Genomic DNA, 22,774 nt, shown 5'->3' on the forward strand with positions numbered 1-22,774 from the left:
AACTTTGCACTCCTATCTCTCACGTGGTACCAACAATGTACCCTTAAGGATGAATCGATAGACAATTTTCCCAAGATTGGCTCTCATTTCCAATCCACTGTTGGAGATTGCGCAACGAGATTGTTGCTTTTTGCTTGGGGAGAAGGGAGATTTCGTTTGAAGTGTTCTTCTTCTGTAAAGCAAAGGTGGTGGGCGTGTGTGTGCGTGCTTTCCATGATTGCGTACATGATTGAGTGGAGCGTGCACTATAAGGAGCTCACACCAAGAGGGGCTTATTCCCATTGGAGGTTGGCGAATTTTCCATACCCCCCCCATTCATGTACCTTCGCACAGCAAGAACAAAAAACACCCAAGAAAAACGAGGCATGCGAACCACCGCCACCTTGGATGGATGATTCGCAGCTGATGATTTGCATGAAAGCCATACAGTGAAAATTGGAGCTTCTATTTAAAAAAGAAACTCAAAAAAATGAATTATTACTTTAATCGTCGCTGGTCACCCAATCGTCACCAGTTAATCAATCAGTAAAACAAGAAAAAAAAAATAGTGGGAATTTGACCGAGGCATTGTTTGGAACCATAGGCACAGGTGATCGATCGATTTGAATGGGGTGGTACCACTACTATAAAAGACTGGGCGGCCGTAAGCATTGTCCTCTTGCTCTCCGCCAAACAAAAATGTAATCGAACTTCTTGGTCGGTAAAAAGGAACACTTTCAAAGTCAAACGAGCAGTTGTCACCGTGTTCATCAATGTTTGACTTGTGACAAGGACTGGGACTGGTATATTCCCCGGATCTTTCGGTCAGGGCTCGAATCGCGAGACGCGTGTAGCCGTTGGAGGGAGATTTAAAGCTACCTCGGATATTCGCTCGCATCCTGGGATTTTAGGGCTCATGGCGAGGAAGAGGAGGGCGCTGGCCGTCAAGAGCAGCAATGCGAGGGCGGGGGAGGAGGAGGAGGACGCGGCGGCGGTGGAGGATGATCGCGTGGCGGAGCTGTGCCAGGCGATAGATTTGCAAGGTGAGAGGCTGCATTCGGGGGGAAATCTCTCAATCTTGGTCTCGACAGTGCAAGCGAGGGCGGCGGCGATTCGAGCCATCCGCGACGCGCAGATCGCCGAGTTCCTGGCGCAGCTCCAGCTCCAGCAGGCGAGCTTGTCGGAGGAGATGCTGGACATGCCGATTTGCGAGTTCCTGGAGCGGTTCTGCCCTAACACCGAGCTCGTGTGCAAGGAGAGCGGAGTGGTGGAGATGAGGAAGAAGAAGCTGCCGACCAGCGATGCCGGGGACCCTCTGGCTTCCTTGTTTGCGCTCAGTGCGCTCAAGAACACTAGCGCCGCCGCCGCCGCCGCCGCCGCGGCCACCGCCAAAAAGAGCTCCGCTTCCTTCTTTTGCACGCCGCGAACCTTGGGTGGTGGGATATCCTCGAGCATGAAGACTCGAAGTATGCGCTGAGCTTTAGAGGCTGGGATCTCGCACCAAACAACCATTCTTTGGATCAAGTAAGTGTTACGTTTTTCTTTTCTCTTCCTCTCCTTGTGTATTGAATTTGTGTTTGCTTTCTCTTGAAATTCTTGCGGTTCTTTCTATTTTGTCTTTGTTCTTTGCTTCAAATTTCAAGCTCTGCTCTCGCTTTGTTACGTCACACAATTACTGGCATGTCCCTGTTCCTTTCCTAGTTTCCATCGTGGACGGGAAGGAGGGCAGGTAGCTCGTCTTGTTGGATGGAATCAGGAAGCTCATATTGTATTGTTCTTCTGTCAGATCAGTCAATCAGACGTTCTTCTCAAATTGATGTGCAACAAGACAGTATGTCCATGCATCACTTCGAAGTTTCAGGTCTCGTCACGGAAGGGATCCGTTGTTTCCGTTTTCCTAGCCGGAGCTGGTCATTTGGATGGGCATGTGTACTTTTAGATGGGAATGACACTATGAAATAGGTGTCATGAGTTCGGAAGCTATCGTCACCTTGAGGAAAAAATCTTGAGCAGATAATGGCTGCCTCAACAGGATATCAATGGTTTGACTTTTTGGTTCACCTGACAAGGATTGAACCTGCTCCGGAAACAGACGTTCTTTTCCTATCGACTTGTCATTTGGGCCGACACTTGGCTCTGGAACCAGTTATATTCATAGGAAAAGTGCTGGTGCTGCTTGCCGCAGCTCCGATGGAGATCTTCTTGCTGGGAGCTGCTCGCTCAAGCGCATGACAAGCCAACTTGTTGCAATCCGGGCATTTGCTATCAGACTCCTCCGTTTATCGGGGCTTGCTATCCGTGAATTTCATGAACACCATGACAATGGTCTCTGCGATTGCGGAATGAATAAACAAATGTTTTTCTAATCCATCAACAGCAAGTTGGAGCATTTCCTAAATCAGCTGACCTATTTACATTGAGGCCTTCCGTGAAATGGATCTATTAGGAAATCCCGTCCACAAGCAACGGACCCGGCAATGGACCTCTATATTCCGCAACAAGACTCAGTCGGGTTTCTGTTCCAACAAAACATCAAACTTCCTTCTGGAACGAAATGTCTTACTGTAAAGCTGAAAGGGTCCTCGCCACCATGGGAAGATGAGGTTCCTCCTCCACACGAGATGGAGGATCCACGGCATGAGTTATCACACCCAGAGCATGTCCAGAAGGAACCACACCATAAGACATTCAATTAATTCTTCCATTGTATTTGTACAATTTCGTCCACAATAATTTCATATAACATCGCTCCACTACTTTACAGCACAGGAATCTCACATACAAACAAATTAGCTATTAACTAGTGACATACAACAAGGCATTACCACAGGGATCATGAAATTCTCATTTCAACTGGGCCAAACCGTCGATAATCACCACTAGATAGAAAGCATGAAATTGTGAGTTCTGAAACAACTATGCATAGCTTCAGATAAAGAACAGTTTATTAATTCAACCATTTGTGCTTGTACATGCTACTGATCAATAGCAAGGGCCAACAAATGGAGGAGTGCTGTAGCAGATCCCGGGATTGCAGCAGAAGGGCATGCTAGATGGGCACTGTGAACTACTTGTGCATCTCCGGTCCTGAGCACTAGCGACTTCCACAAAGCAAATTACTACTAGAGCAGCAACCAGCGCAAACAAAACCGCGAACTTCGACATTGTGAAACCAAGATGATTATTCCTCTTGCAGCCCACCTATTTATGAACCAAGTATTTCTATCACGAATGCCTAAAGGTCGGTCAAGATTAACATACGCAGTGCCTTCGAGGAACATGATAATGACTGAGAAGTCAGAGCAGCTGTTCACAAGTGGACTTTATATAATTAAGTGCTTGAGAATATTCTTAGAATATTTTCCTTTTATTGTGGAGATTAATGTTTATAATTTTCAACCTGTTTACTTATTAACATTAACTTTTTGTTTTAGGGTGATGCAAGCTCAAGTCAAAGCTTTTGGATATCGAAGAACCAATTAGCCAGTAGTGAGTATGCATCATTTTCCTCTTGCATGATTTTTTATTTTTTAGTTTTTTACATCTTTCCTTACTAGGGTGCTTAAAAATCTTCTACGCAATGGAATTCCCAGCGATTCTGGGAAGAATGGTGTGGGAAATGCATCACTGAGAAAAAGCCCATTCAAATTGAATCAATTGAATATCTCAGCTACCTTGCAAACACTTCCAATCTCATTGTACATCTCGACCAGTAGTTCTCTGGAACGCAATGATCATGACATATGCCATATATAGCAAGCAAGCTGCAAAGTGTGAGCTTTCTAACTATTCTGACAATCCATAGTTTCTCGCAGCAGAGATATGATGGCGGCTCTGGTAAACTTTTATAGAAAGTCTAGCAATGTGGATGACTTATGAGCAGTGAGGATGAAGCAGCTGAGCTTGGTAACCTGGAGCACAACACTCACACATAGCAGGGGCACCCCAATGCAGTATTTTTAGAGCAAAGACCTCTGCCACATGCCACATCATGAGAGGCAATGTCCTACCATATAATTGATAAAACTTATAAAATAGGTATTAGATGAGAGGAGGAAGCTCAATGAGATGTAGGTTGCTGAATGCTGATGGGAATTCAGTACAAAATTGGTAGTGCATAAATCTTTTCTACTTCTCCCAAGAGAGCTAAAGTAACTTTATGTGTAAATAGAATTTAAATTTATAAAGGAATAAAATATTTATTATTTGTGCTTATTATTATATAAAGTTTTTATTTAACCACTTTTTTTTCTATCTTTTCCAGATTAAGATCAAGTGCTTTTAAATTCATAACATATAAAGTAAATTACACACTTGTCAAATATTTGCCATCTTTATATTTATTAAGAAACACCCCATGGGATTTGAATTCACCTCCTCCTAATGAGTATTTGGGATTAATATGAACCCAAACTTAAATTACATGTTTGGATTAGTTTGGGCATTCCAAAGACTTTATAAAAATAGAGTTTTGAAAGGTGCTTAACACAAATTTATTTTTTTCTTATATTTTATTAGTGGTTCATTATTTCTCCTTCTTTCAACAATGAGCTCTTAATAATTGCATTGCTATCTCTTTCATGGCTCTAATATGATCTAATATCACTAGCTCTCTTAGATCCTTTTCTTCAACTCTAGTTAAATCTTGATATGCTATGGAAGTTATATTAAGTGTTGAAATAATGCAATATAGTACTTTACATGTAGCTTTAGCATATTTAGCACCAACAATGACTTTTTTGTTTAAAGATAAAGATTTATATGCTAATAAAGTTTGATGGTTTGAGTGTAAGCAATTAAAACGAACGACTTAAGAGATGATCTATTAGGGTTCAAATGGGCCATGAATAAAAATGTACAATTGATTAAAAGTTTTAGGATTTAGTTTAACATTCTTGGGGTAATATTAGGTTGAGTGACCTTTTGGGAAGTCTAAATTTAAGAGTTTACACTAAAGTAACCCTTAAGAAACATTTCTATCTTAGCTTTTATGATAATGTCAAAGATTTCATGCTCTCTCATCCGAAGTCAAGAGCTTACACCAAGTTCGATGATATAGCCTTTAAAAAACATTTTTACCTTGACTTTTGTGACAATATCAAAGATCTCATACTCTCTTATTCAGATATAACATCTCATACGACTGCTATTGATCTTGGTATTTGCTATAATAATCAATTGGAAGAATGATAATTGAAGTATTATCATCAAACCTTTGTGCCTCGTCTAATGACCTCAGTTTTAGAGTAACTAGCATATGAGAAAATAAGGGTTTTTTAGCACTGTAGGGAGAATTGCACAGTGGAATTTGATACTGCAATCAAGTACCTAGCAGATCATTCCTCACCTATACTATAGTAAGGTCTCGTGGACTTGACAATTGTTTAGAGTGGAATTTCAGTCAAGGATCTGGATTCTAGTGTAACTTTTAACTTAAGCAAGGCACAATTCCAATGGAAATTAAAGTTATATATTAAAGGTTTTTCCAATGTTGAATTAGACAATTCTCCCCTTCTCCAAATCTTCTTCTTATGCTTCTCTAATATTAATTTCTCACATTTCTTTACATGAGTTTTGGCCATTATAATTCTAGTTTTGTCTTTGCAATTACTATTCATGCAATGTCAACTTCATCTATCATGATCAAGTTTACTTTTTCCTTAAGTAGGTTGATTTTAAGGATATTTTCAACAAGAGGAGAGTTAATATTTTGCCATTATATCAACTTTATGATTATTTTATTGATGTTATAGAAAGGAAATTACTACCATTTAGTCATATCTATAATCTTTTACTACTAAAGTTGGAAACCTTATATATACATATCAAGAAGAATTTTTCTAAAGGTTTTTCTTAGTCTTTAGCTAGTGCACATATATTTTCTTTATATCCAGAAAGGACAAGTCTCTTCATTTAGTGATTAACTACTATAGCTTGAACAAAGTCACTATTCTCAATTAACATTTACTTTTATTAATTCTTAAGATGTTGGAATGGCTCTCCAAGGTTTGATTCTTCACCAAATTGTAAGTAATTAAATTTTTCATTTTACTTTAATCACTTGAACACAACTTTGACCATTTGGAAGAGTCTCACTCACAACCTTTATAAATTTTATTTTCGACTTGGGGATATGCTAGCCCCATGAATGGCATATATGCCACTTAGATTTTGCACTTTGTCCAAGTGCTCTACATATTTAAAGCTATGTTCATTTACCCTTATCTTTTTGGTAGTCTAAGATCACCTATGCTATAGTCCCATCTTTCAAAGACTGGGCCATCTATTTATGAGTGGCCATCCCATAACCACATTTTAACATCCTTAAGATGTCCAAAAACATAGGAACACCCTTCCCTAATGTCCCTTCTTCAGCCCCCATTAAGTCCCTCTCCATCCATGGTTGTGCTTGCCAATGCCACCACTAGGTCAGGGCTCAAAAGTTTGACCACTAAGTGTCACTGACTTCTAGGACTTTTTCACCATGTGACCATGCTTTTAGTTAATATACATAAGGACTACTCCTCTTCTTTTTTATATGGGACAACATTTTGAAACACCACAACCAAATGCAAGTCTCATAGGTACTCTCCTTACTCCCTGGCCTTTGGGTGCCCTAGCTATGTGGCTAGAGCGAGGTTCCAATGAACCACATTTAGTATCCAAGTAGGTAATGCACCCACATTTGGATTGAGAGCATTGACTATTCGATTTCTTAAGAAAGCTAGAGCTTGCTCTTAAACACTTAAGTTATCCCACTTATCCATTCATGTTCATTATAGCCTTGGACTCCTTAGTGGTTATATCATCACCCACTATATGGGTATAACCTTCTTTGATCACATTAACATTTTTTAGCCAAATTAATTCCACTAAAGTCCTCCATACTTTTGGAGCTCACCAAACCCTTTAGAGTTTGGGAGACAATCACTTTGAGCTTTCACTCTCAAATTCAGACTTGGACTTGGACTTGAACTCTAACTTAGACTCAAACTCGGTCTTGGTCTCGGTCTTAGCCTCGGTCCCAATCTCGGTTTCCATTTCAAACCCAATTTCGGTATCGCGAATGTAACTTCGAGTATCGAAAGTTACTTATCAGCTAATCTTTTTGGATATTCTTTCTTTACTACCACAATGGCAAAAAGTTAGTATTGTTAGTCCCTTTTTCAATCTCCACCTAAACTAGTTGAGAAATTGGTCTTTGTGTGTGCATTTAATTAGATAAGCATAAGGATGGAATTTCAAAGTAGCACATATGATCATAGGATAAGATTTAAATATACTGTCACCATGGATCCTTGAAATTTTAGGGGATAAATGGGGATAAAATAACCACTAAAGACTTTTTCATTAAACAATTACCCCTTTTTTAGTTATTTTAAAGGGAGAGAAATAAAGTGTATTACATTTGGTATTAAAGGATATGTTTTAGCGAGTATTATTTATTGAGATTAAGCAATTAATCTCATTACATACATAAAGATTAAAATAATGATTCAAGTGGTACACATTTAGGTGCAAAAGGCTTCGCATTTGTTCATTAGGTATGGATTTTGGTTACCTTTTTATATTGTATTATGTGAGCTTGTGTGTGTGTGTGGACAAATGTGGGAAAAAATTTCTTGTGAGCCCATTTGGTGTCTCCTGATCTTGCTTATTATTCACCCACCTTTCTGATTTCTCCTAACACTTCACTAAATGTGCAAGTTTTAAACATGAGCTCTCTCTTGCTACTACCTTCTTTTTATCCCACCTCTTGAATCTACTGCCCCTTGAGCTGCTGATGATTCACAAGCCCCACAAAAAAAAAAAAAAAGGAATTATTTTTGGCTGGACAAGTAGGCAGAGATATAAGCAATTTGGTCAACATGGAGGAATTCAAGGTTTTTCAAAGTTTCCTTTAAGAGTTCAAAGTTTTTGTTGTAGAGACCAGCGTTAAAGAGGGCAAGCACTATCTCTTGATTATATCATAGAAAAGTAAACAAGGTAAAGGGGATGGATTGATTCACAGAGATCACGAACGCTTTGGGCGGAATTCTAAATGGAACGGCTGAGATCATGATCAAGATTCACCACAAGTGGGCAAATACGCGACCATCTCCCAAGTCAAAATGCGGGTGAATACTTTTAGGATAACGCCGAGGAATCCCTGACTGCCAAAAAAATCCAAAAGGGAAGTTGACAATGAATGGGGAAGCTTGCCTGCCAGCTCACACCACCTTTAAATCTAAGCTCGTTTTTGTCAGTGTTTTCTCGATCTCCTTCTTATTTAACTTTCCACTCTCGTTCTATCTCTCACGTGGTACCAACAATGTACCCTTAAGGATGAATCGATATTGGCTCTCATTTCCAATCCACTGTTGGAGATTGTGCAACGAGATTGTTGCTTTTTGCTTGGGGAGAAGGGAGATTTCGTTTGAAGTGTTCTTCTTCTGTAAAGCAAAGGTGGTGGGCGTGTGTGTGCGTGCTTTCCATGATTGCGTACATGATTGAGTGGAGCGTGCACTATAAGGAGCTCACACCAAGAGGGGCTTATTCCCATTGGAGGTTGGCGAATTTTCCATACCCCCCCATTCATGTACCTTCGCACAGCAAGAACAAAAAACACCCAAGAAAAACGAGGCATGCGAACCACCGCCACCTTGGATGGATGATTCGCAGCTGATGATTTGCATGGAAGCCATACAGTGAAAATTGGAGCTTCTCGTTTGTCCCCAATTTAAAAAAAAAAACTCAAAAGAATGAATTATTACTTTAATCATCGCTGGTCAATCAATCAGTAAAACAAGAAAAAAAAAAAAGTGGGAATTTGACCGAGGTATTGTTTGGAAGCATAGGCACAGGTCGATCGATTTTAATGGGGTGGTACCACTACTACAAAAGACTGGGCGGCCGTAAGCATTGTCCTCTTGCTTTCCGCCAAACAAACACAACAATCACTGGCTTGCTTACGTCCAAAGAAAGGATGAAGATCGAAGATGCAACAGGTATTATCCTTTCCTCATTCTTTTATAAAACAAAAAATGTAATCGAACTTCTTGGTCGGTAAAAGCAACACTTTCAAAGTCAAACGAGCAGTTGTCACCGTGTTCATCAATGTTTGACTTGTGACAAGGACTGGCACTGATATATTCCCCGGATCTTTCGGTCAGGGCTCGAATCGCGAGACGCGTGTAGCCGTTGGAGGGAGATTTAAAGCTACCTCGGATATTCGCTCGCATCCTGGGATTTTAGGGCTCATGGCGAGGAAGAGGAGGGCGCTGGCCGTCAAGAGCAGCAATGCGAGGGCGGGGGAGGAGGAGGAGGACGCGGCGGCGGCGGAGGATGATCGCGTGGCGGAGCTGTGCCGGGCGATAGATTTGCAAGGTGAGAGGCTGCATTCGGGGGGAAATCTCTCAATCTTGGTCTCGACAGTGCAAGCGAGGGCGGCGGCGATTCGAGCCATCCGCGACGCGCAGATCGCCGAGTTCCTGGCGCAGCTCCAGCTCCACTGGACATGCCGATTTGCGAGTTCCTGGAGCGGTTCTGCCCTAACACCGAGCTCGTGTGCAAGGAGAGCGGAGTGGTGGAGATGAGGAAGAAGAAGCTGCTGACCAGCGATGCCGGGGACCCTCTGGCTTCCTTGTTTGCGCTCAGTGCGCTCAAGAACACTAGCGCCACCGCCGCCAAAAAGAGCTCCGCTTCCTTCTTTTGCACGCCGCGAACCTTGGGGGGTGGGATATCCTCGAGCATGAAGACTCGAAGTATGCGCTGAGCTTTAGAGGCTGGGATCTCGCACCAAACAACCATTCTTTGGATCAAGTAAGTGTTACGTTTTTCTTTTCTCTTCTCCTTGTGTATTGAATTTGTGTTTGCTTTCTCTTGAAATTCTTGCGGTTCTTTCTATTTTGTTTTTGTTCTTTGCTTCAAGTCTCAAGCTCTGCTCTCGCTTTGTTACATCACACAATTACTGGCAAAATGTCCCTGTTCCTTTCCTAGTTTCCATCGTGGACGGGAAGGAGGGCAGGTAGCTGGTCTTGTTGGATGGAATCAGGAATCTCATATTGTGTTGCTCTTCTGTCAGATCAGTCAATCAGACGTTCTTCTCAAATTGATGTGCAACAAGGCAGTATGTCCATGCATCACTTCGAAGTTTCAGGTCTCGTCATGGAAGGGATCCGTTGTTTCCGTCTTCCTAGCCGGAGCTGGTCATTTGGATATTGGCATGTGTACTTTTTTAGATGGGGGTGACATTATGAAATAGGTGTCATGAGTTCGGAAGTTATCGTCACCTTGAGGAAAAAATCCTGAGCAGATAATGGCTGCCTCAACAGGATATCAATGGTTTGACTTTTTGGTTCACCTGACAGGGATTGTTGCTGCTTGCCACAGCTCCGATGGAGATCTTCTTGCTGGGAGCTGGGAGCTCAAGCGCATGACAAGCCAACTTGTTGCAATCCGGGCATTTGCTATCAGAGTCCTCCGTTTATCGGGGCTTGCTATCTGTGAATTTCATGAACAGCATGACAATGGTCTCTGCAATTGCGGAATGAATAAACAAATGTTTTTCTAATCCATCAACAGCAAGTTGGAGCATTTCCTTAATCAGCTGACCTATTTACATTGAGGCCTTCCGTGAAATGGATCTATTAGGAAATCCCGAGACTCAGTCCGGTTTCTGTTCCAACAAAACATCAAACTTCCTTCTGGAACGAAATGTCTTACTGTAAAGCTGAAAGGGTCCTCGCCAGGAGGCCCCATGGGAGGATGAGGTTCCTCCTCCACACGAGATGGAGGATCCACGGCATGAGTTATCACACCCAGAGCATGTCCAGAAGGATCCACACCACCCTAAGACATTCAATTAATTCTTCCAGTGTATTTGTACAATTTCTTCCACAATAATCTCATATAACAACTCGGCTCCATGAGAATTTCATGATCCCTGTGGTAATGCCTTGTTGTATGTCACTAGTTAATGGCTAATTTGTTTGTATGTGAGATTCCTGTAGTTTCAACTGGGCCAAACCGCCGATAATCACCACTAGATAGAAAGCATGAAATTGTGAGTTCTGAAACAACTATGCATAGCTTCAGATAAAGAACAGTTTATTCATTCAACCATTTGTGCTTGTACATGCTACTGATCAATAGCAAGGGCCAACAAATGGAGGAGTGCTGTAGCAGATCCCGGGATTGCAGCAGAAGGGCATGCTAGATGGGCACTGTGAACTCCTTGTGCATCTCCGGTTCTGAGCACTAGCGACTTCCACAAAGCAAATTACTACCAGAGCAGCAATCAGCGCAAACAAAACAGCGAACTTCGACATTGTGAAACCAAGACGATTATTCCTCTTGCAGCCTACCTATTTATGAACCAAGTGTTTCTATCACGAATGCCTAAAGGCCGGTCAAGATTTACATTCGCAGTGCCTTCGAGGAACATGATAATGACTGAGAAGTCAGAGCAGCTGTTCACAAGTGGACTTTATATAATTAAGTGCTTGAGAATATTCTTAGAATATTTTCCTTTTATGGTGGAGATTAATGTTTATAATTTTCAACCTTTTTACTTATTAACATTAACTTTTTACTTTGTTCTAAGCTCAAGTCAAAGCTTTCGGATATCAAAGAACCAATTAGCCAATAATGAGTATGCATCATCTTCCTCTTGCACGATTTTTTTTTTTTTTCATCTACTCGGGTGCTTGAAAATCTTCTACGCAATGGAATTCCCAGCGATTCTGGGAAGAATGGTGTGGGAAATGCATCACTGAGAAAAGGCCCTTTCAAATTGTCTCAGCTACCTCGCAAACACTTCCAATCTGATTGTACATCTCGACCAGTAGTTCTCTGGAACGCAATGATCATGACATATGCCATATATAGCAAGCAAGCTGCAAAGTGTGAGCTTTCTAACTATTCTGACAACCCATAGTTTCTCGCGGCAGAGAATACGATGGCGGCTCTGGTAACTTTTATAGAAAGTCTAGCAATGTGGATGACTTACGAGCAGTGACAGGTCATAGGATGAAGCAGCTGAGCTTGGTAACCTGGAACACGACAATCGCTGGCTTGCTTACGTCCAAAGAAAGGATGAAGATCAAAGATGCAACAGGTATTATCCTTTCCTCTTTCTTTTATAAAACAACACCATAGTGAGATAGAAATAAGCACAACACTCACACATGGCAGGGCCTCCACAATGCAGTAATTTTTAGAGCAAAGGCCTCTGCCACATGCCACATCATGAGAGGCAATGTCCTATGCTCCAGATAATTGATAAAACTTATAAAATAGGACTTAGCTGAGAGAAGGAAGCTCAATGAGATGTAGGCTACATATAAAACAAACTTTCATGCTGAATGCTGATGGGAATTCAGTACAAAATTGGTAGTGCATAAATCTTTTCTACTTCTCCCAAGAGAGCTAAAGTAACTTTAATTTAAATTTATAAAGGAATAAAATATTTATTATTTGTGCTTATTATTATATAAAGTTTTTATTTAACTACTTTTTTTTCTATCTTTTCCAACAGGGATTAAGATCAAGTACTTTTAAAGCCATAACATATAATATAAATTACATACTTGTCAAATATTTGCCATCTTTATATTTATTAAGAAATATAATCAATACTAACCATGGCAAGAATTAAACCCTAAACCTCTACTCATTCACCTTGAGTTAAGTAGTATTAGATTGGATAACCTTCTGGGAAGTCCAAATTCAAGAGCTAACACTAAATTCGATAACATAACTCTTAAGAAACATTCTTACCTTGGGTTTTATGATAATGTCAAAGATTTTATGCTCTTTTATCCAGATTCAAGAGCTTAAACCAAGTTTGACAATGTAACCCTTAAAAAAAAAATTTACCAACAATGTTAAAGATTTCATACTCTCTCATTCAGATCTAACATCTCTTACAACTATCATTGATCTTAGCATTTGCTATAATAATCAATTGGAAGAATGATAATTGAAGTATTATCATCAAACCTTTGTGCCTCCTCCAATGGCCTCAGTCTTGGAGTAACTAACATATTAAAAAATGAAGGTTTTTCATGCCATGTGGAGAATTGCACAATGGAATTTGATACTGCAATTAAACCTAGCAAATCATTTCTCACCTATACCACAACAAAGTCTGTGGACTTGGACAATTGTTTAGGGTGGAATTTCAGTCAAGGATCTGGATACTAGTGTAACTTTTAGTTTAAGCATGGCATAATTCCAATGGAAATTAGAGTTATATATTAATGGGTCTTTCCAATGTTGAATGATAATGTTGAATTAAATAATTCTTCACTTCTCCAAATCTTCTTCTTATGCTTCTCTAATATTAATTTCTCACATTTCTTTATATGAGTTTTGGCCATTATAATCCTTGTTTTTTGCAATTACTATTCATCTAATGTCAACTTCATCTATCATGATCAAATATACTTTTCCCTTAAGTAGGTTGATTTCAAGGATATTTTCAACAAGGGGAGAGTTAGCATCTTGCTATCATATCAACTTTATAACTATTCTACTGATCTTATAGAGAGAAAATTACCACCATTTAGTCATATCTATAATCTTTTACTACTAAAGTTGGAAACGTTATGCATACATATTAAGAAGAATTTTTCTGAAGGTTCTTCTTAGTCTTTAGCTAGTGTACATATATCTTCTTTATATTCAGAAAAGATAAGTCTCTTCATTTAGTGATTAACTACCATAGCTTGAACAAATTCACCATTCCCAATTAATATCCACTTTCATTAATCCTTGAGATGTTGGAGTGGCTTTCCAAGGTTTGATTCTTCACCAAAATGTAAGTGACTAAATTTTCCATTCTACTTTAATCACTTGAACACAGTTTTGACCATTTGAAGGAGTTTCACTCACAACCTTCACAAATCCTATTATCGACTTAGGATATGCTACCCCCATAAATAACATCTATACCTTTGCACTTGATCCAAGTGCTTCATGTATTTCATCCCACGATAGACACTCTAAAAGTACCACTGACATACTAGCTTTCATTTTTTGTTGGGTCTAATGCGTAATAGGGATAGTGGTTAGGTCTAATTGAGATATTATTTGACTCCCTTCTAACATTGTTTTTGTTTTATATCCAATTTGGGTTTAAACTCAAGTTTCATACCATGCTAGATATTGGTATATTGAAATAGTGTCAAATTCCATTTATATTGGTATATTGAAATAGTGTCAAATTCCATTTAACTTTGTTTTGTATACTGGTCTTGCCATTAGAATATTGAATATTCTATGACTATTTCATTGTCAATTTATGCTTCTATTCCTTTGTTCTTTAGTTGTATGCTCAAAAATTGTTCCATATTCGAATTCTTTCACTTCTTGGCTATATACTTAAAAGTTTGGCTTTGTCCCTTTGTTCAATAATCCAAGGCCATGGAACTTGAGTTTCACTTCATTACCCTTGGTTAATGTGTTCAAGGGTTAGGTTCCGCTCCATGATAAATTATTATAGGGTAACAATATGCATTACATTAGTATTAAAGGATATATCTCAGCAAGTACTATCTAATGAGATTAGGCAACTAATTTTATTGCATATGTAGAGATGAAAATAATGATTTGAATGGCTATACATTTGATTACTAAGGCTTCATGTGCATCCCTTGGAATAGATTTTGGTTACCATGAGTTATCACCAATTATTATCACCCAACTATAAAGTTCCTTCATGTCACATGGACAATGCCAAATATGAATCTATGGTTTATGAAGCTTATAATATTTAATACAATCATTCATGATAGATACACTTTGAGTATTATCCATGTATCAAGGTTGGAAGATTGGGTTGGATTTCAATTGCATTAAAAAATTTAACTTCTCTAATTAAATCTATATATCTTAAAAGCTTCACCAACTAGATACTATTAAGAAGTAAAATAAAAACTATATATCTTTCATTATAGACCATTCTAGCAATGATTTCCATTTTTAAATTGTTTAGAAATGGTGATGAAGCAATCACTTGTGATAATGGAATTACCCATAAAAGAAACACTGTGTGCACTTCTTGTTATGCAACCGTCTTAGCATAGATACCAAAATTATCACACCAGCATCTATAAGAGCAATATTACATGTGGGAGGAAACTTTTGGGTCCTCCCATATTTTATGTAGGGGTGTGGGATTCATCTACCTGAGCATTGGCCATACACGTGGACAAAAATTAAAAAATCTTAGAGATAAAATACTTAAAAATTACTATATATAGCATGGTAGTAGGATTTGGATTGGGACCCACATCTCTGAGAAACCCTAATAAAATTAGCAGTGATGTAGCAAGATTCACTTGCAAAACTCGCCTAGACAGCTCTAGATGTTAGATAGATTTATCTTGACTGTTAATTTGAAACATCACAAATTTAAATGGTTTGATTACAGGCTAAGCAGCATCCTTATGATTTCAATGCTACAATGTGAGTAGCAAATATGGATCTCCATGATTTCATCCTCGACTGCCTCCCTAGATTGAGGATGGCTCCACCAAGCATGTCCATCTCTCCTTGGGCATTCTTGCTGCTGGAGGAAGTAAAAAATCTCAAAGCTTTACATGGCAATTGAACCTCATATCCTTTTGCTTTTGGCCATGATTGCGCTTTCTCTGCTGGGAGTCTCTTGTTTGCTAGGAGTGATGGCAGGAAAGTAGGATTACTCCTACAAGCAGTCATCTCAGTAAGATGTACAAGAAACAATTTTTTTTTAACAAATCTTGCATGCACATCCCATGATAAGAATCTTAATCCAATCTAGGGAATCAGCAGGTAAGATTCATGCTGTTGTGTCTTTTTCTTTTCTTCGGGCTAGATAAGATATGCAAACAAAGGATTTCATTCTCTTGGGTCAATGCCTATTTTAACCATAGTTTAGCTATGTTCACTAATCACTCCATAGAACATCACATTATTGATATGAATTATTTTAACGTAGTATCAATAATTTCCCAAAGCCTCTTCAAGTGATCTATATCTCTACTAGCAATTGCCCAACAAATGCTGGGTGGATGGCAAATTTCATGCCATTTCAAGAGGTTTGCTGAGCTTACCTATGTTTGCTGTTTGATCTAATTTAGCAAGCAACTAGAACTGGCACACCTTTTCCAGGGTGTGGTGAGCACTCAAAAAGCCTCCCATGCTTTTTAGAATACAATGATGCTTGAGTTGTGAGAGGTGGGTGGGGTTTGCAAGTTCCGAGAACTCACCTTGAGCTTGTTCTCTCTCGTGGAAGGATAGAGACTGCAAACTCTTTGATGGTTCTGGTTGCATTGAAGGCTAGCTCTAGCTCCAGCTCTGCTGCTCGATGGCATCCACAAACCCAAATGAAGACGTCTCAAATTTCCACAACACACAAAAATCTAGATTGTTGTGGTTGGGGGCCAAATTAGCAGCCGCTGGCCTGATGCTGAACACAGATCTCTACAGGAAGAAGCGCAATTGCTGCGATTGCCACTGATCTGGCAAGCAAGCGTTAGCTCAATTGCGGCAGGGCATCTAAAGCGCGCTAAAAAGAACGGGCACAGGGGTAGGACACCACTGGTGACACATGTCAGATGCCTGTCTTGCCTCGTTCAGAGCCAATGAGCACTGGAGCTGTGGTGGTCTCCTGGGCTAACATTAGAAAAATTTCTTGCGCAACCATCGCCTGGCCCGGGCCTGGGATCCTGGGCCATCTATATATATAAAGCGATAGCAGGACAAAGCAGCTGATTTATGCTGGGTGCTAATGACCATAAACACGTAATAATAATTGAAGAAGAAAGAAAAGAAAGCTTATCGGATGAAAAGGGATTCTCTGACAGCACCAAAAAAGACACTGAGAAAAAACTTTTGATTCAAGCTCCTTACAAGGATTCCAGGTTCAGTTTGATTCACCGACCAAGATAATGGAACGAAAAGCTTCAGGAAAACGTGGACAATATACCTTCATTTCGACGGAGTACTCAGCTTTTTCTCTGCGCCTTATTTCGCTGAACTGGCAGTCCTGGCAGACAAATTCCTACAGAAACTCCAATGCGTCTCGTTATGCTTCTGCACAACAGCATTTTAAAAAAAAAGAAAAACAGTAAAACCGAGCAGTTCGCTATTCACGGATCAACAAGCAAATTAGAAATCTTCGCTTCAGTTGGAGGGCTCTCATAAGCTTAGTATTGCTCAACGTCTTTCCAAACGAAGCAGATTTTCTTAGGAAGCTTGGTTTAACCCTCTGCTAGATTGCAGTCATTACTGCATCTGAAACCTTTACGCCATTGCACACCACTCCAGAGCATTGACGCCACTGTGAGCAAACTACTAAAGCAACATATCAAAATCTTTCAAAGAATCTCGGAGTTCTTACTCGACTACTCAATTCTACTCCTTAAATATCAAAAAAGCATTTTCTTCTGCCAAACAGTGATCGTGCTGCTATAAAACTCTAGAAAAGTTCCCAGTGTACGAGGTGCTTGCGTTTCCATGTTATTCTAGCCTTGCCACTGGCGTGGTTTTCCACAAGAAATAGCTGCCATTGTCATTGAATAGCATAAAGCAACCATCCTCCTGACGGTATAAGATTGACATTGTCTTGTCCCACAGGAACACAGGATACGTGTTCCTCGTGGCCACCCAACACGAAAAAGCGTGCATCAATCCTTTTCAACACAAGTTCCACCTTACAGTGTTAAAAACAAAATATGGCCTTCATAGGACGCGCGGCTTCACCACCACCGTCGAGTGCTTGGCAATATGCAAGCTGAACTGTCCACCCTTCTCGCTCACGTCAATCTTGTCGCATCCCGGAGGTGGCAAGAGCTCAAACTTGGCAACGAGACTTCCAATCACCAAGTGGAGCAGCGGCATGGCGATGATGATCCCTGGGCAGCTCCTCCGCCCCACCCCAAATGGCAGGAATCTAAAGTCATTGCCGCTGGCCTCGATCTTGCCGTCCAGAAACCTGCTTGGATCGAACACGTCGGGCTTGTCCCACAGCTCCGGATTGTTCCCCAGCCACCACGCGTTCACCAAGATCTTGCTCTCCGCCGGGATGTCGTAGCCGGCCAGCTTGGCGGGCCGGAGGTTCATGTGTGGCACCAGCAGAGGGATCGCCATGTGGTAGCGGAACGTCTCCTTGATCACGGCGGTGAGATACGTGAACTTTGGAATGTCGGGCTCCGTGATCGCAACTCCCGGCCCCAAGACCCTGTCGAGCTCCTCGCGAACTTTGTCTTGGATATCCCTGTTGTTGACGAGCTCGGCGATGACCCACTCCATTGACCAGAGGGTGGTCTCGATAGCTGCGGGAGAAAACGGCGCCGAAACGTTAGGAAAGTGGTCCATCTGGTAAAGCAGTAAACGACGATAGGTAGGTCGTCACTCACCAGCAACGTTTATGTTTTCCACTATGTACAGGACGTTGGCTTCGGTGATCTCTCCCTGCTTTTGAGCCTCCAAAATGTGATCGATGGCAACCTTGTCGGGTCCGGTCTTTCCAGCATTCAGCAATTGCCTGCGAGCACACAAGGCTGAGGTTAGATATGGTTGCCAGAAAGTCAAAACAAACAAAAAGGGAAAGCTCCAAAAATACGTGAAGAGCTTACTTGCGCTCGTCCAGGAAGTACTTCTTGAAGAGCCCCAGCCGGTTCTCCTTCACGTCCTTGCACATCTGCAGGTAGCGCTTGAGAAACGGGCGCAGGATGGGGATGAAGTCGCCGTAGTTGTACTCGAAGCTCTGCGCAAGCCGGCTCCTCTCGCCATTGAGCTGCCGGAGCTTCAGAAAGAGCGGATCGTCCTCGCTCTCGAAGCGCCGATCAAACATCATCTTGTACATGACGTTGTACATGAGCAGCTGGAGCCTCCTCCGGATCACAGTCCCGCCCTCCTGCGCCTCCTTGTTGGCGAGAAGATCCTTGAGCACGAACTCGATCTCCTGCTCCCACACGGGCCTCGACTGCTGTACCACTTTGTTGGTGAAGAACGGGACGGTCATGATCCTCCTCATCCGCCGCCAGTGCTCGCCGTAGACCGTGAAGACCATGTCCTGCCCCTTTCCGGTGAAGATATCAAACACCACGTTTCTCGTGCGCGATCCAAACTCCACGCCCTGCGTGTGAAGCACCTCCTTGGCGAGCTCGGGCGAGGACACCACGACGAGATTCCTCTGCCCCATCTTGAGCAGGAAGATCTCGCCATACTTCTTGGCGAGCTCGGCCAGGTTGCGGTGATTGAGATCGTCCCCTACCTGGAGCCAGTTCCCGAATATCGGCACCGCCGGAGGGCCCGGCGGGAGCTTGAGCTTCGGTCCCAGCGCCCTGGAGGCGAGAATCGCCCCAAGAACGAGCGCCAGGAGGCCAAACAGCACCGTCTCGAGGCGGAGAGGAGACGATGCCGCCGCCGCCAGCGCGGCCTCCTCCGCCGCGGATGCTACATTGATCATCGCTGCCACGGCTAGCAGTGTCGCACTGCCCCGATCCATCGCGACGAGCTTTCCCCTGCGGCAGCACAGAGAGACTGGATTAAGCAAATCTGGAGAGCAAGATGGCTGGATTGCGCAGATCTGGCAGCTTACCGGAGCTAGATCTCACAGCGCTCTTGGCGTGGGAGTTCCTACACCTCAAAGGGAGGCTAAGGAAATATTTAGAGACCGCTTTGCCCTATATACTCCCAAAGGTGTTATCACCGTCAATCTCTGTCAGCAAACCATGGCTGCGATCCACGCGTCCAGCGCCTAGCCGTCGGATCGGCCAGATGCCGACGGCTGCGGTTTGAGTGATGGACAGGCGCTTGACTAGTAGGCAATCGAAGCACGTGTAGCGGCTCCCGCCACAAAGAGGTAGGTAAAGCTGGCCGGGATCTTTGCGAATATTCTTGGGATTTGTACGGATGTGTGTCATGTATTGTAGTTTTTTGGATCGTGATCCAGGTCAATGGTAGCCACGATGGCCGCATTTGATTTTCTTTGTGAAAGATGCCTCTTAGAGCTATGATAGGTATAGCTCTCGTAAGAGAGACGCACAAAACTTAGTCTCTTTGATAATAGTTTAAGTTTTCTCCACGGCTCCATCACCACCTGTTGAGTGCCCGCCCACAAACTTCGATGACAATTCCTGAGCGGCTTCTTCGTTCCACCCAAATGGAAGAGATCTCGAGTCACATTGCTACTGACCTCTTCCTGAAACATGGTTGGATCGAAAACGTCTGGATTCCTTCATAGCTCGCGAAGGAGTAGTGGAAGGTTTCTCCTAAGATACGTGAGCTTTGCGGGTGCCGTCCAAGACTTTTTATTAACTAATCCCTTCCTGGTTGAAAAGTTCCATGATGATCCACTCGAGGTTGACAAAAGCGCTGCAACAGTGTCCCGTGGAGCGTTGTAAAAGTCCACCGCACCAAAGATTGGTAGGTCGTCACTCACCGACAACTTTGATATTCTCCAGGATGTTGTCTTGTAGGTGGCTCTCTCCTCTGGTAGATCTCACACTTGTCGGGTCTAACCATCCGAGCGCAAAAAATAAACAATCAGGTCTGGTCTCGTTTCTTTCATGCGCGAGGAACTACAGTCATGGAGGCGTGAGAGAGTTTGACGATGGAATTCATCTCCCATAATCCAATTAGCGTCAAGTTACGCAGCTTCTCGCATGGCTTGTCAAAAACACAAGAGTTAACCAGCATGGCCGCCCTCAAATCCTGATGCTCGCTCGAGTCATAACAGAAGAACTTTCAGCCGCAGGGCATGTTGCCCAAACAAGTTGAGAGTTCTGAGGCTGCCATTCGAGACGAAGTAATTCTATCCCTCAAAACGTCCAGCCTTGGGTATGATGATACCAGCATCTGGACCAATCTCTTTACTCTCGTTGTGTGAATGTATTATCACCGTTGAAATTAAGCAAGAAAATTCGTCAAATTTTCTAGATTTTTTCCTTGCTGACGGCTACAGATGGATCGATAACCATGGATGCAACTTCTCATGCGTGAAAGAAATGCGACAAGGAGACAACGAACGCAAGTCGGACAGCACCCGCAAGGATTCGTAACTTAGTCTCCCTATCACCAGCTCCAAATTGGCCACATCTTTGTAGTGAATAACAATCCCTTTGACTCCAAGTAAATCCTTGAGAACCAGCGCGTTGGGCAGTGCAGACTCCTCCACATGAACAGTGAGATCGTTGAGAAGATCGGAGACACCCCCAGACACAAATGACTGCAACGCAGATCAGTAAGAAAAAAGAAAAACAAAGACAAATGATCAAGATCCACCTGAAGAGAATGACAGTCGCAATGTAAAGTGTCCACACTACCAAACGAAGATAAGAGCCTGTCGATGGTGATATTGTGGTGGCTTTTAAAATAATAAAGGGAGAGCTTGGAGACCAGAGGCATGAACCAAGACATCTCGGCAATCGCATCCATCTCCCAGGCTCCAAATAGCGTCAAGCAACGTACCTTCTCGCATCGCTTGTCAAGAACACAACAGCCGTAAAAGCTGGCCACCTTCAAATCCTCGGAGCGCAACCGGATGCTCACTGGAGTTCCTGGGCTGTGTACTCCCACCAGCAGAGCTTCCAGCTGTGGGGCGTCGATTGTAAGCTCAAACGCCTCAAGGTCCTCATCGCATTGCCCGAGCACAGTCAGAGCTTTGAGGTTTCCACTCGAGACTGTAAGGGATTGCCCGCCAACAATGACAGCGCTCAAAACCTCCAGCCTTGGGCACGATGCTAGCAGCATCGGGAGCAGCGCGTGAGGGACGGGGCTGACAAGCTTGCAAACTTCTAGGGCCTGGAGAGAGCACGACACCAAGCTCTTGGTGCTAATGCCCATTGTCCCACTTATGTAGATCATCTGGATCGCGGTGGAGCACGCGATCAAGCTCCAGACCGCCGGTCCCCACTTGAGCCCTTCCAGTTGGAGGGCGAGCCTTGTGACGGAGCCAGCAGCCCAAGCAAGCCAGTGACCGCTAACTTCCATCTGGTCGTCGCCATAGCCACACTGGAGCACGACGATGAGCTCCTTGAGGCAGCCGGGAGCCTTGTACTTGGCGCGGTGGAGGACGCTGGAGATGGTATCCTCGGCGTCCCTCACCTCCTCCATGCTACTTACCTCAAAGTCGAAGTGGAGGCGAGAAACCGCCGAGCTCAGCTCCCACCATCGCTTGCACACCAGCGAGCACTCCGCGAGCTGCCGCGCATCGCCCACCTTGCTCAAGATCTCCACCAGGGTGCTATCGTCCAGCTCCACGCTTCGCCTCATTCGACACCCCCTGCCCTGGTTTCAAAAATGAAACGTTTAGCTACGTTCCGTACAAGACGTATTTGCCTTTCGTACGCTGAGAGTTCTGGCCATGTGGCCCAAGAACAGGGGGGTCGGCGTCTCAAATCTCGTGCCCCGCAGTTTCAGCGGAGAGAATGGCTTCATTATCCTGAAAAACTGGTCATGGAGGATTTGCTGTGAGAGAGCCCGCATTTCTCATCCCCCTTGTTTCTTGGCTTCCAGGAGCTAGGGTTTTCTCGCGCTCGCTAGGCAATGGCGGCCTATCCCGGGACAACCGCGATCACCACAGAGCTCATACAGAAGGTGCGTGAGTGTTTTCTTCCTTTTTTTTTGGGGTGTGCGTGGGCGGCTTTAGGTTGTCTGTCCAGTAGCATCTATAGTTTTTCGGATGGAATGTCGTTTTCCTGTGCAAGAGAACGTTTCATTCCTTTTTGGGTTTTAGGAGAGGAGCATAAAGTGATCTCTCACAGTTTTGTAAGGCCAAAGCTCACTTTTTTTTGCTCTTTTCTCTTTTGGATTTGGTGCTGCA

General features: G+C 42.8%; 3 protein-coding genes across 9 annotated transcripts; 1 reads left to right on the forward strand and 2 right to left on the reverse strand.

The window, feature by feature from the left end:
- Positions 1–892: 892 nt before the first annotated feature.
- LOC9638544 lies at positions 893–10,243 on the forward strand. 7 transcript variants are annotated; one of them, XM_024681944.1, is made up of 4 exons: positions 893–1,022; positions 1,071–1,177; positions 9,476–9,780; positions 9,897–10,243. In XM_024681944.1, exons 1-3 carry the CDS (start codon positions 896–898, stop codon positions 9,731–9,733), a joined length of 492 nt encoding a protein of 163 aa, XP_024537712.1. In that variant the 5' UTR covers positions 893–895; the 3' UTR covers positions 9,734–9,780; positions 9,897–10,243. The 7 variants fall into 7 exon arrangements, with proteins under 7 accessions (XP_024537712.1, XP_024537713.1, XP_024537714.1 ...); XM_024681945.1 differs by having other exon boundaries at positions 9,958–10,243; XM_024681946.1 differs by having other exon boundaries at positions 10,043–10,243.
- Positions 10,244–17,489: 7,246 nt separating this feature from the next.
- LOC9638359 (trans-cinnamate 4-monooxygenase) lies at positions 17,490–19,632 on the reverse strand. The gene is made up of 4 exons (XM_002976972.2): positions 19,550–19,632; positions 18,582–19,472; positions 18,363–18,490; positions 17,490–18,278 (listed from the first exon to the last, which is right to left on the reverse strand). Exons 2-4 carry the CDS (start codon positions 19,454–19,456, stop codon positions 17,686–17,688), a joined length of 1,596 nt encoding a protein of 531 aa, XP_002977018.1. The 5' UTR covers positions 19,457–19,472; positions 19,550–19,632; the 3' UTR covers positions 17,490–17,685.
- Positions 19,633–20,809: 1,177 nt separating this feature from the next.
- On the reverse strand, positions 20,810–22,224 carry LOC9638545. Its single transcript, XM_024681776.1, has 2 exons — positions 21,235–22,224; positions 20,810–21,178 (listed from the first exon to the last, which is right to left on the reverse strand). Exons 1-2 carry the CDS (start codon positions 22,222–22,224, stop codon positions 20,909–20,911), a joined length of 1,260 nt encoding a protein of 419 aa, XP_024537544.1. The 3' UTR covers positions 20,810–20,908.
- Positions 22,225–22,774: the final 550 nt, after the last annotated feature.

Source organism: Selaginella moellendorffii, unplaced genomic scaffold (genome assembly GCF_000143415.4).
Source record: "Selaginella moellendorffii unplaced genomic scaffold, v1.0 SELMOscaffold_32, whole genome shotgun sequence".
NCBI lineage: Eukaryota > Viridiplantae > Streptophyta > Lycopodiopsida > Selaginellales > Selaginellaceae > Selaginella > Selaginella moellendorffii.